Here is a 13671-nt window from a genome sequence, read left to right as displayed (position 1 = left end):
TTACCTAGAGTTTGGCATTGTATACTTTAACAGACCATAGGCTAGCCACTAGCCAGATATGGCTGTCAAGGGCTTGAAATGTGGGTAGTCGGAGTTGAGATGTGTTGTGAGTGTAAAAAGCACACTGGATTTCAAAGACTTAGTACAAAAACCAAACCAAACCCAAAAATATGTCACCAGTATTTTTATTATGTGTAAAAATGATAACATTTTGGATATATTGAGTTAATATTAAAATTAATTGCACCTATTTTTTTAAACTTTTTTTAACGTGACTGGCAGAAAACTTAAAACGACACACGTGACTTGCATTTCCATAAATCTATTGGCCCCTTGGATTCCCTGTTTTGTGAAGTACTTGGTCAAGTTTCTTGGCCATTTTTTTTTTTTTCTGGCCACGCCACACGGCACGTAGGATCCTAGTTCCCCGACCAGGGATCGAACATATGCCCCCTGCGCCCCCCGCATTGGAAGTGCAGAGTCTTAACCACTGGACTGCCAGGGAAGTCCCTCTTGGCCATTTTTGCTTTTTTCTTTCTTTCTTTCTTTTTTTAATATTTATTTATTTATTTAGGCTGCGCCGGGACTTAGTTTCGGCACGCAGGATCTTTGTTGTGGCATGTGGGATCTTTTATTTTCTTTTTTAAATTTATTTACTTATTATATATTTATTTTTGGCTGCGTTCGGTCTTTGTTCCTGCGCGCAGTCTTTCTCTAGTTGCGGCGAGCGGGGGCTACTCTTCGTTGTGGTACGCGGGCTTCTCGTTGCAGAGCACGGGCTCCAGGCGCTCGGGCTTCAGTAGTTTTGGCTCGTGGGCTCTAGAGCGCAGGCTCAGTAGTTGTGGTGCACAGGCTTAGTTGCTCCGCGGCACGTGGGGTCTTCCCGGACCCGTGTCCCCTGCCTTCACAGGCGGATTCTTAACCACTGCCCCACCAGGGAAGTCCCGGGATCTTTTCTTCTTTGTTTTTAGTCGTGGCATGTGGGCTTCTTAGTTGCGGCATGCACGCAGGCCCCCTGCATTCGGAGCGCAGAGTCTTACCCACTGGACCACCAGAGAAGTCCCTCTTGGCCATCTTTGTCTGGGGTTGTCTGCTCTTGTTCTTACAGACTTGCAGGGGTACTTTATAGGTTCTTGATGAGTCTGTTGTCAGTTATGTGGTTGCAAAGAGCTTCTACCTCTTTGATTTGCCATTTCACTCTATCTAAATTTTTTTTACAGTTTCATATTTTTAAAAATATGGATGCCTAATTTTTCCACGATTCCTTGTTGGAAAGATGGTCTTTTCCCCACTGTTCTCAGTGCCATCATAAATCAAGTGATTGTATATGCGGATTTGATCCTGGGTTCTCTTTTTTGTTTCATTGGCCTGTTTGTCTTCTTGCGACAATGATCTTGGGTACTGTGGTGCATTGAAGTCTTGATGTCCAAAGGAGCAAGTTCTCCCACATTGTTTTTCTTTAAGAGGGTCTTGGGGGACCTCCCTGGCAGTCCAGTGGACCTCCCTGGCGGTCCAGTGGAGGTCCAGAACTCCCTGGCGGTCTGGGCTTCCAATGCAGGGGGCGTGGGTTCGATCCCTGGTCGGAAAACTAAGATCCCACATGCCACACAGCACAGCCAAAAAAAAAAGGTCTTGGCTTCTCTTGGCCCTTTGCGTTTCCATATAAATCTTAGAGTTTGCTCATTAAGTTCCACAACAAAAATGAAAAACACCTGTTGGGGTTCTGACTGGGATTATGGTGAATCCATAGAACAATTTACAATGTTGAGTCTTCCCATCCAAGAACATGCTAGATCTTCTCTCCACTTATGTAGGTCTTCCTTCAAGTCCTTTGGTGAAGTTTTAGTTTATAGTGTTATAGTTTTCTCCATAGGGGGTCTGGTATTCTTTCTTTATTCCTGGGTACCTGATATTTTTTAAGCTATTTTAAAAGCTATCTTTTGGTTTTGTTTTTTAATTTCATTTTCCATTAGCTGCTGGTATATAAAAATGCAATTGACCTTTGTATATTGATTTTATATCCACAGCCTTGTTAAATAGATTATCTCTTCGTTTCCAATGTTTATGTCTTATATTTCTTTTTCTTGCCTTACTGGACTAGTTAGTTCCTCCAGTACATTAGGGTAAAGAAGTGGTATGAACTGGCATCCTTGTCTAACTCCTCGTTTTAGAGAAAGCAAACATTTCAACATTAAGTGTGATGTTTGTTGTAAATTTGTTGTAGATAGCCTTAATCAGATTAAGGAAGTGCCTTACTATTTCTATTTTTCAAAGAGGTTTTTTTTTTTTCTCCTTTGGATCTTAGTTGTGCATGGGCTTCAGTAGTTGCGGCATGTGGGCTCAGTAGTTCTGGCTCGCAGGCTCTAGAGCGCAGGCTCAGTAGTTGTGGCACACGGGCTTAGTTGCTTCATGGCATGTGGGATCTTCCCAGACCGGGGCTTGAACCCATGTCCCCTGCATTGGCAGGTGGATTCTTAACCACTGCGTCACCAGGGAAGCCCCTTCTGTGACATTTTAAAAATCATACTTTCAAGGGGTCAGGATGTTTCTGGTTTACAATTCTCTGATCAAGATGGTCCATGGCTCAGGGGCCTGTGAGTTCATCTTGCCCTGGAGAAGCAACCTGAGTTCGTACATTAATGATGATGTCTACAACGGCAATTTTAGTACATGGATGATGTTATCATGTTATCAACAACAGCAGTTTTGGTCACCAGATGCCTCTGGTTGATTAGTGTTCAATTAGCACAGGATTAAGGTCAGAGGGGACAAGAAAGGGGCTGAGGTCAGAGAGGACAAGAAAAGGAATAAAGTTTTGGACAGAGAGAGCTTAATCATAAACCTGGCAAGGGAACTTGGTTTTAGGGCGCTCAGCTTCACTACAATGTGAATGATTCTCGAAAAAAGTATGCTGAGTGAAATAAACCAGTCACGAGAGGCCACCTGTTGTATAATTCCATTTAATTTAAATGTCCAGAATAGGCAAAGCCATAGAGACAGAAAGTAGATGAGTGGTTGCCAGGGTCTGGGGAGAATGGGAAAGAGTGAACAATGGGATTTCTTTTGGGGGTCATGAAAATGTCCTAAAATTGGCTGTGACAATGGTTGCACAATTCTGTGAATACACTCAAAACCATTGATCGTGTGCTGTATTCTGAATAGGTTAATTGTGTGGTATGTGACTTATATATCAATAAGGATGTTAGTTTTTAAAAAGAGAGATTAGCAGAAGGCAGAGCGGCGAAGGAGCAGAGAGCAAGGTGCCCTCCTGCACCGCGAGGGTAGAAGGACACATCGTGCAGCTTTTCTGGAGTGGAGTTTGGCAAGATGTGCAAATATTTAGACTCTGTATACCTGTTGACTCAGGAATCCTCCAAGGTTTACCCAAAGGAGAAGATAATTATCCAAATATGAAAATATGTGTACACAAGGATGTTCATTGCAGCTTTGTTACGTTAAAAATACAAAATTTTTGAAAACAAACTTGAAGTCATTGCTAATAGACACTACTGTTCAGATTAAATAATTAATACAATTTATGATAAAGCTCTATATTTACTGACATGAAAAGCTGTCCGTGACATAATATTTAGGGAAGTAAGCAGTTTATGGAACTTCAGTGGTTATGTAAAATTCAGGCATTTCTTTATACATAGAGGGAAGTTCATCAAAATGCTGAGTAATTTCTATAGCCCCTGAATTAATGGGGTATATTAGTTTCCTAGGGCTGCTGAAAAAAGTACCACCAACTGGGTGGTTTAAAATGGAAATTTACTTTTTCACAGTTCTGGAGGCTACAATCCAAAAATCAAGATTACTGTAGGGTCAATATTCCCTCCGGAGAGTCTAGGGAAGAATCCTTTCATGCCTCTTCTAGAGTCTGGTAGTTGCCCTGAGTCCTTGGGTGTGTATCTGTGTATATGACTAAATTTCTCTTTTCCTGTAGGGATACCAGTCATTGGATTAGGGCCCACCCAGTACGAAGTCATTTAAATTTGATTACATCTGCAAAGACCTTATTTCCAAATAAGGTCACATTCACAGGTACTGGGACTTAACTTGAACATTCTGGGGACACACAGTTCTACCCACTGCATGGGGTTAGTTAATTTCTTTTCACTTGTTAATGACAGCGTTCAAGAATATGCATTTATCTCTGAGTATGTGTGTCCCAAAAGTTCTGATAGGGATGTTTTCATTTTCCTGCTTTCTAAATAGTGTGTTGTATTTTGACCCACTAATGAGTTAAAAGTCCTAAGCAGCTTGAGATCCATCCCATTATTGCTATTATGTTTGCTTGTTTTCTTTTTCCTTATTCTTTTAGTCTAAAAGTTAAAAGTTCAACAATACAGAGTGAATTAAAATGCAAAAGTCACCCCCTAACCACCAGTTTCTAAATCCCACTCCAACAGATAATTGTTAATAACTGGGAGTATATTTTCCAGACCCTCCCTTCACGTATACGGAACTACAGGATTTAGTTATCTGCTTTAAACACTCATGGAGTAGGGGAAATTCAGACCCCAAGGGACGAATGCAGTAAAACCAGAAAAATGCAAGATATCCACACCAACATTTAATCTTCCTAAATCAAATTTGCTTCTGAGGTGAGTACAAACACAGAAACAGCGGGCCTATGCATACTCTCGTGAAAATAAGAACTTTTCTCCTCAGAGCTCTTTAGAATCTGCTGAAACATCAAAGTCCATCAAAGTTTTCTCCAGACATAAACACAAAATCAGGTTTTAAAAATCTTAATCCCAGCTGCATGAGTTACTTATTTAACTGGAGGCAGGACACCCCTCACCCTCAGACTTGGATAAACAAATCTGTATGACGTTTGCCCTGCTAAGGGCTATAGTTCCAAACATTTATTTTCAATCATAACAGCTTCCATTGGGAGATTGGGATTGACATATATACACTAATATGTGTAAAATGGATAACTAATAAGAACCTGCCGTATAAAAAAATAAATAAAATTCAAAAAAACATAACAGCTTCCCACTGATCTTACAAAAAATTTGTACTACCTTTGAGATAGAACAGAGAGAATTAGTTAATTTCTGACATATCTCAAGATGACATCTTATAAAAAATTTCAGACAGATATAATAAATTAGTGAACCTGAATTATAATTGATTTGTCTTTTTTTTTTTTTGGCCACGTCATCTTAGTTCCCCGAACTGAGGCCACGGCAGTGAAAGCGCCAAGTCTTAACCACTGGACCGCCAGGGAAATCCCTGATTTGTCTATTTCATTTCCCAATTTCTGATTAGTTTTGATTGATTCAGCGATTTTATCTTTGTCCTAGAAGTGGAAGGGATAGGAATGAAAGCTACCAGTACACTCCTAACTTTTCACTCTTAAAACTCCTCATTTAGAAGGATATATGTCAGCCTGAACAGTTTCAGTAGCCTCAGTACTAATGAACACAGCTTTAGGTGGGTTGGATAAAAACTAGTCTGCTATTTTTACACAAACAGGATAAAATATATTGGAATTTAAAAACAGTGCATCTTTATCCAGAAAGCATATTTCTTCAGGATTTTTCTCAAAGAAGAAGGTTAACTTTGAGAAAAATCCATGTTGTGGATGCAGACTTCAAAGAATGAAGAGATAGTTTGGCGTTGTTTCATTGGCGACCAGAGTATAGGAACTGAATTTATGTTTGTCTCCATTTTCCTATTTTACAATGAGTTCTCATTATTATATTTACCAAATGAAATTTTTTTCTTTCTCTGAAAAGTTTATATCTAGTGCTTACCCTCAGATAGATTAGTTTTCACTGACTTCTGTGTTATGATGTAGTATATTCAGTTGACAAACACCTAGCTTCAAAGAAAACTCGATTCAATCAAAGACCTTGCTAACAGAAGAAAATGTAGGCTAATATCTTTGTAGAAAATGTCAGAAAATAGCTTTGTGGCTTGGGAGTGGGGAACACTTCTTAAACAAGATCAAATAGCCTAGACAATAAGAAGAAAAACTGATGGATTTTATTATATTCAAATTAAAGATTTCCAGTCCACAAAAGGCAAGATGGACGTAGTTAGCAGATAAATGACATATTAGGAGAAGATACCTGCAACATCTAAGACTGATTGGGAACTTATATCTTGAAATATAAGAAACTCCTGCAATCCATAAAAGAAGACAGAAATTCCCAACTGAAAAATGGGCAAAGAAAATAAGCAGGGAATTCACTGAATGGGAAATCCTAAATGGCTAGTGAGTGTATATGAAGAGATGCTCAAATTCGTCAATAATGGGAGAAATGCAAATTAAAGCAATAATGAGAAACCACTCCTCACCTATTACACTGGCAAAATCAAAAAGGGTGTAAATGCCAGGTACCATATATAGGATGTGGAGATACATGAACTCTTGTGCATTCCAGGTGGGAGTATAGTCCAGCACAGCCATCCTCAGGAGTAATCCAGCACTCTGATCAAACTAGTTACGCACACATAGTATAAACCCTACTCTTGGATATAAACTCTTCCCCGAGTATGGGTATTCCATACTGTGCTGTTTGCATTAGTGGGGAACTGGAGTCCACCCCGGTGTGTCTCAGTGGCAGCCTGGACAGTAAAACCTGGGGTCAGCACACTAATGAATATGATAGAGCTGTTAGAAGCAACCAAGATCAGGGGTTCCCACATGTTTTCACTTCATGGCATCCTTAGAATCTCAACAATTTTGTCACAGGGCTCCTTGGCCAAAAGAAAAGGCTAACATTTCTGTTTATTAAGTAGTGAGGTCCAAACAGCTTAATATATTCTTATGTCCTAACAACTTAATAGCTCTTTGGAGAAAATAATACACATAAATTGGGGGAGAAAATAATACATTTCATTCTTAAATAAGCAGAATTACTCACTAAAGGGATGTTGTGTGCCTGTTGGGCACTGCACAGCTCCTCAAAGGTTGGGATCAGACTGGACACTGCTGCCCTTATTTTGCTTCACTTTGATTTTCCCGCAGGACTTGCTTATCACCGTGACACAGTTTTGCAAAGATATGATGCTTTATCCTAGAAAGGAATATAGCACAATCCAATGTTGGAACCGTCAACTACCTCGTTAGCTGTTCCCCTGGTGCCTGACAGAGAGGTTGAGTATGACTGTGTTTCCCTTGAAAAGTCAAAAATACCCCGTTGCACCCCTATGGGTTCCCTGCAGCTTCCCAGAGCACCTGGGTGCACAGTTTGGGAACCACAGAATACATATAACTGAATAAACTGTAAAAACAGTGCTGAATTTTTAAAAAGTACTTTAAAAAAACTAATGCCTAGGGGATTCTCTGGTGGTCCAGTGGTTGGGACTCCTTGCTTTCATTGCCAAGGGCGAGGGTTTGGTCCCTGGTTGGGGAACTAGGATCCCACAAGCCACGTGGCGTGGCCGAAAAAACCAAAGCAAAACAAAACTAATGCCTATGGGGCTGTGCTCTTGCTGAGGTTTCAATGACCTGGCTCCTCACTGCTAAACCGAGGGACAGGTTTCCACGCAGCATTTGACGCTGTCAAGCCCCACCTCACAGGAAGGTTCTTCCTTTTTGGCTTCTACCTCATCCCTCTCTCAAGGTCTCTTCTTGCACTGGGACTATCCTTTTTGGTTCCCTCTGGGTGGGTCTCCATCTGTCCCACTCTAGTCCTTTCTGTGCACTCTAGCCCATCCCCACTGGGAGATGGTAACTCCCTAATCATTGTCTTCAGCCCAGACCTCTTTACTGAGCTGGAGACCTCGTATCCAACTGCCTGTTCAACGTCTCCACTCAGACATCCCACAGGCCCCGCAAACCTACCATGTCCTCCCGAAACTCACCATCTTCCCCCAACGCCTGCCTCTCCCCCTGTGTTTCCTAACTCAGAGAATGAAGCCACCTTCCATCTGGTAGTGGCCTGAGGAGATTGCATTGGTGGCCCCAATTCTTCACCCTTCCTCGCATCCACACCCTTGCCATGGCCTCCTCCCCACCACTTGCCTTTGGGCTGGCCACAGGACTGGCCAGTGGCATAGAGGTGAAAAGGTAGCATGTCAGTTCTAAGTCTAGACCTTTGGAGGCCTTACAAGTGTGCCCTTGCCTTCTTCTGCCCTGCTGCTTTCTTACTTTTTTTTCTTTTTTGGCTGCAAGGCTTGTGGGATCTTAGTTACCCGATCGGGGATCGAACCCATGGCCCCAGCATTGGAAGCACAGAGTCCTAACTGAAACCGTGTACCTCTGATTGGGACTTGAACCCACGTGCCGGGACTCGAACCCAGGCTAAACCCAGATTGGGACTTGAGCCCACGGTCTTTTAATTAGAATCACTCACCTGGTGTCTGGACTAACTGAGGCTCAGGTTCTTTCTGTCTCAACACAGAAAGAATTCAGTGAGGGACAAAGTGATAGGTAAAGAGAGAAAGATGTTAGAGAGAACGACGTTCCACAGACAGAGGGTGGGCCATCTCAGAAGGCAAGAGCGACCTCGAAATATGGTGTGGTTAGTTTTTATGGGCTGGGTAATTTCATAGGCTAATGAGTGGGAGGATTATTCCAACTATTTTGGGGAAGGGGTGGAGGTATCCAGGAATTGAGCCACCGCCCACTTTTTTGGTCTTTGATGGTTGGCCTCAGAACTGTCATGGCGCTGGAGGGTGTGTCACTTACCTTATGCTAATGAATTACAATGAGCCTATGATGAGGCTCAAGGTCCACTGGAAGTCCAATATTCTGCCATCTTGGACCTAGTTGGTTCTAACCAGTTTTTGTCATATCCTATGGCTATGTCATTCTTTTAAAGGCCTTGGCCTGCACCCTTCCCTCCTGTTTCATAACCACTGGACCGCCAGGGAATTCCCTGCCCTGCTGCTTTCACGAGAAGAGCGTGCCCAGAGGACACTGCTGGTCCCAGGAAAGGAAAGATGAGAGACACAGGGAGCAGAGCCCCTCTAACTGAGCTGAGCCTAGATCAGCTGACCTGCTGACATCTGAGAGACAAGAAAAGATGATTATTTGGTTTTTTTTAAAATAAATTTATTTGTTTTATTTATTTATTTTTGACTGTGTTGGGTCTTTGTTGCTGCATGCAGGCTATCTTGAATTGCAGCGAGCGGGCTTCTCATTGCGATGGCTTCTCTTGTTGCGGAGCATAGGCTCTAGGCATGTGGGCTTCAGTAGTTGCGGCACGCAGGCTCAGTAGTTGTGGCGTGCGGGCTCAAGAGCGCAGGCTCAGTAGTTGTGGCTCGTGGACTTAGTTGTTCCACGGCAGCATGTGGGATCTTCCCGGACCAGGGCTCGAACCCGTGTCCACTGTATTGACAGGCTGATTCTTAACCACTGCGCCACCAGGGAAGCCCAAGATGATTGTTTTAAGTCATCAAGTTTGGGGGCATTTTGTTATGCATCAGCAGTTATCCAACTAGGTCACCTAAGCCAGGAACCTGAGCATTACCTTTGACTGCTCCCTCTCGCAGTCAACGACGTTCCCAGAGCTTCCTAAGTATCTCTGGAATCCATCTAGTCTCCATCCTCAGCACCTCTGAGGTTAGCCCTAGCTCAGGCCTCCTGCAGCCACATTCTCACTCATTTTTCCTTCCTTCCTTTTGCCCCCATTCTCCACACACAGCATCTTGAGTGACCTTTCTAATATGCCAGTCTGATCACGTGACTCCTGTGGGTTTGCCTCGCCCTCAGGCTGTGGTGTCCTTAGGGCCTGATAAGGGAAGGAGCCTTGCTAGGCACTGTGGACAACCTGGTCATGGTGAAGGGACACCTCCAGGGCAGTTTCTGCTTTGTTCCCAAATCCTTGGTGCAGGGAACCAGGTTCAAGGTCGGAGCTGATACGCAAAAGACCAGCTTCAGGCCACGGCAGCATTTCCCAAGGATTCCCTGAAACCCCTCTGCTACTGGCTGGGCCTTTTCAGGTCGTCAACAGGGAAGACAGTATGAAACTCGTTGATAACTTGGAATTAAGATTTCCATCCTTATTCCTTGCTAAAGGATCAGATCGTGGGTGTAGTCTCCTTAAGCAGGCAAATGGGCTCTCAGACCTCTAGTCTTCTTTGTGGCCACAGTGAAAGTGCTGTTACATCAAGAGAAAGGATGAGTCACCAGTCACCAGAATGGGGTAGAGATGCCACAACCCATAGAGAAAGGCACCCCTGGCCAAGAGTAGGTCTTGCTGTGAGGCAGTTTGAGAAACAGCCAGCTGCCTCAGACTTTTATATTTTGCCACGGGCCTTCTCACAAGGCTGCCCAGCAAACTGTCTTGTTTAGCGATTAAACATGTAAGTTCTGCACCCAAACTCACTAGCTTTGCGTCCAGCCCTGCCACTGACCTTGGGACCTTGGGCTAAGATTAGGATCTGGGATCCTAGCAGCTCAAGTTCAGCAAGAGAGATATGGGTAGTAAGACCATTGCATCAGGGGCTCTGCTGGGCTGGGGGCTCCTGGGCGGAGCATTTCACCTGGATGGGTGTTGGGAAGGCTTCTGCGGGACACACTAGGTGGAATGAGGGGAAGAGAAGGGGTCCTTAGCTCCAGGAAGAAAAGGAGTGAGTCTGCTTTTTGTTCTCATCCCCCTTCACCGTGCCTGGAATACCAGCTGACCGCAGGAATGAACGAAGGAGCCCCCTCCGGGGGAAGTGGGGGTGAGGTGGCTCAGGAGCTCTGACTTTAAATACAGAGGTGGGATGCGGCACACGTCAGAGCTGGGGAACTACTCAGATCTACTGGGTCAGGACAGGGCCTGCTGGAGCCCCGTGCCTCCAACCCCAGGGCACGTTTCCCTGTGCCCCGTAACTCACCACCATGATGGACAGCTGCTCCAGTACCCGAGAGGGACGGCCATGGAGGTCCCCAGGCTCAGGGCCCCCAGAGAGACAGGGACAAGCCGGCTTAAGGTTGAATCCTCTGGCCCAGGCGTCCTCCGAGAGAAGGCAGGCAGCGTTAGGGCCGGGCCTGTGCAGGGAGCACATTTGGATGGGAAGCGGGGCGGGGCGGGATTGGAGGGAGAGGGCTGCGCAGGGGACACCCGTCGGTCGCCCAGCTGCGAAGCGCAGGCGGAGGCCGAGCCGCGGTGCGTCCCCGCCCTGTTCACCAGCAGGCGGCGCCAGAGCGCAAGGCCGCGGGGGCCTCGGGTCCCGGAGTCCGGCCGGGCGGGGCGAGGGGCGGACCCCGGCGTATCCGAGCGTTGAGGCGCGGCGGTAGTCCGGCCGCGGGAAGGACCGACAGAGCGACACGCCTCCTGGAACCTCCGCGGCCATGGCCGAGCACGCTGCTCGCCGCTGCTGCCTGGGCTGGGACTTCAGCACGCAGCAGGTATCGGCGCGGGCCCGGGGCCGGCCGGGCGGGGCCGCCTCTTCCGCGACGCCGGGCGGGCTGTCGGGGGACCCGGGCGCCTGGAACCCTGGGCCGCGCCGCCGGCGCGCCTCCCTCTCGGGCTTCCCGGGGACCCGGCGCGTCCGCCCGGCCTGGGCCCCGGCACTCCTAGAAAGGGCGCCCACCCCCACTCTCCCGAGGGCACGTGGCGGGGAAATAACCGGAAGGCTGGGGGGGACCCGAAGGGCTCGCGCGCCGTCATGGGCACAGATTGACAGGGACCCGAAGGAGCTCAGCTACTGTAAACAGAGGACCAGACAGACGGGTAGACACGCAGGCAGAGCCAGTGAACTGCAACCAGATCACCGCTAGAAGCTTTTTTTTTTTTTTTTTAAGTGAAATGGGCACAGTGTACACCTGAACTTTGTTCCGCCCTGTGACAGCCCCTGGTTGGCACCAGCGTGCCCGGGTCAACGTGCCCAGCTGTGCTGCTCTCGGGGCCAGTCAGACAGGCAAGCAGAGTCAAAATTTGTCATCAAACTGGGTTTGGGGTGCCAAGGGGCTGGCTCCTCCTGAACTTGGGAAATCAACACAGTTGCAGTGAAATCCCCCTCCTCGGATGGGTCAAGGGAGCAAGGCCAATCCCTGATCAAAGTCCTGTGGGACCTTGGATAGGTCAGGTTGTCCTGCTAGGCCTCAGTTTCTCCATCTGTCCAGGAAAGGAGTTGCATCCTTGAGTTTGGAGGTCTGCTCCATTGGGGCATGTGTCTCTCTGGTCCTTGACCATGGCCTGTGGGAACAGACCAGGGGCCTTGCCTCTCAGATCTCTGCAGGCGTGGATCTCCAAGAGACATCTCAAAACCTTGCCTCCCATGCCTTTCCCTCTAGGACTTTCTCAGACCTCCTTGCCTGGCACAGGAACCAACTCATCTGTGAACATCTACCTCTAGAGGAGCTTGGCTTTGGCTGTTTGAAGGGCAAAAATTCCCTGAGCTGCATGGGTGTTTCTGCTTAGCCTCAGCTTCTCCATTTTACTAAGTTTTTGGATATGTCCCCAGATGAGGCCTCTGTTTCCATGGTTACAATGATGCCCCCCCAGCCTCAAGGAGGTCTCCAGACTGAACCACTTATAGGGGGCTGGGCTTCACTTGGTGATGTTCATATCCCTGGCCCAGTGTAGAAGCTGAGGAAAATTCTATACATTGTTTTTTTTTTTAATGCCTTCCAGGTAAAAGTTGTTGCTGTTGATGCAGAGCTGAATGTCTTCTATGAGGACAGTGTGCTTTTTGACAGAGACCTTCTAGAATTTGGGTATGTACCTAGTGTGCATGTGTGCGTTGGGGGTTGGTTTTGAGGTCCTCCCTGAACCTTTTTTTTTTTTTTTTTGGCTGTACCGTGTGCAGCTTGTGGGACTGTAGTTCCCCCACCAGGGATTGAACCTGGGCACCCCCCCCACCCCAGGTGAAAGCATGAGTCCTAACCACTGGACCACCAGGGAACTCCCCCTCCTTCAACCTTTTACATTTATAAACCACACTGTTCTGGTTTCCTCAAACTGCAGGAGAGGTTGTCTTGATAAATCTCTCAGCATCTTTCTTCTATGCCTAGAATGCACGCTCCTGCGTTCCTTTCCAATTCCACTCATTGCTTCATATATTTATAGTAGGTATCAGTTGAGACTTACTTTGTACCAAGCACTGTGCTGGGTGCTGGGATGGTGAACGAAAAAGAGACATTGTCCTTGCTTTCCTAGAGCTTCCCATTGAGTGGGAGGGATTGATATCAATCAAAGACTGATTGATTAAAGAAAAAATAAAAAAATAATGTTTGTTTATAAACTCAGAGAAGGCCATTGAAGGAAAGAAACTCACTTCTTCAAGTGCATATTGTAAAGGAATGTGACCTAGACTTGTGAGAGTAGTTTAGGGAATGTTCCTAAGGAAGCAGTGCTTAAGCCAAGATCTGAATGAGTGGGGTTAGCCAGGTGATAGAAGGTAGAGAGCTTTCCAGGCAGAAGGAGTGGCATGTGCAAAGGCCCTGTGGCAAGGAACACTGCTCATTCATGGAACTGAAGAAGACCAAGTGGCTGGGGAGCAGAGAGGGAGGTGGAAGGTGGGTTGGGCCATATAGGCCATGGAATAGAGTTTGTCTTTATCCTAAAAGCTATGGTCACCCACTGAAGGGCCATAGGAATGGGGGGGCCGGGGAGGTATGACATGGTTTTATTTGTGTTTTGAAAAGATCTCTCTGGTGCAGTGGGAAAGCAGGTGGGATGTGGCCAGAATACAGGTTGGAAAACTACTGAGGAGGTTTTTCAAGATCATCTGGATGGGAAATGATGTTGACTGGAGGAGAGAGAGCTGGGT

The 13671-nt window shown here is 46.2% G+C and overlaps 1 protein-coding gene across 9 annotated transcripts in view; it reads left to right on the top strand.

Moving 5' to 3' along the window:
• The first annotated feature begins 11171 nt into the window (after positions 1 to 11171).
• Positions 11172 to 13671, top strand: part of XYLB (xylulokinase) — a 42579-nt gene continuing 40079 nt past the window's right edge. For all 9 annotated transcript variants that reach the window (XR_451878.2, XR_009009599.1, XR_009009598.1 and 6 more), the window contains exons 1-2: positions 11172 to 11305; positions 12534 to 12616. Coding sequence is in view for 3 of the 9 variants with exons in the window: in XM_007191464.2 (XP_007191526.1) it covers positions 11249 to 11305; positions 12534 to 12616 (140 nt within the window). In the remaining 6 variants the exon portion in view is untranslated. The remainder of the gene's footprint in view (positions 11306 to 12533; positions 12617 to 13671) is intronic.

The sequence above is a fragment of the Balaenoptera acutorostrata genome, chromosome 10 (assembly GCF_949987535.1).
Source record: "Balaenoptera acutorostrata chromosome 10, mBalAcu1.1, whole genome shotgun sequence".
Lineage (NCBI taxonomy): Eukaryota > Metazoa > Chordata > Mammalia > Artiodactyla > Balaenopteridae > Balaenoptera > Balaenoptera acutorostrata.
Note: the sequence above shows the minus strand (reverse complement) of the source record. Positions and strands in the feature narration are given on the sequence as shown.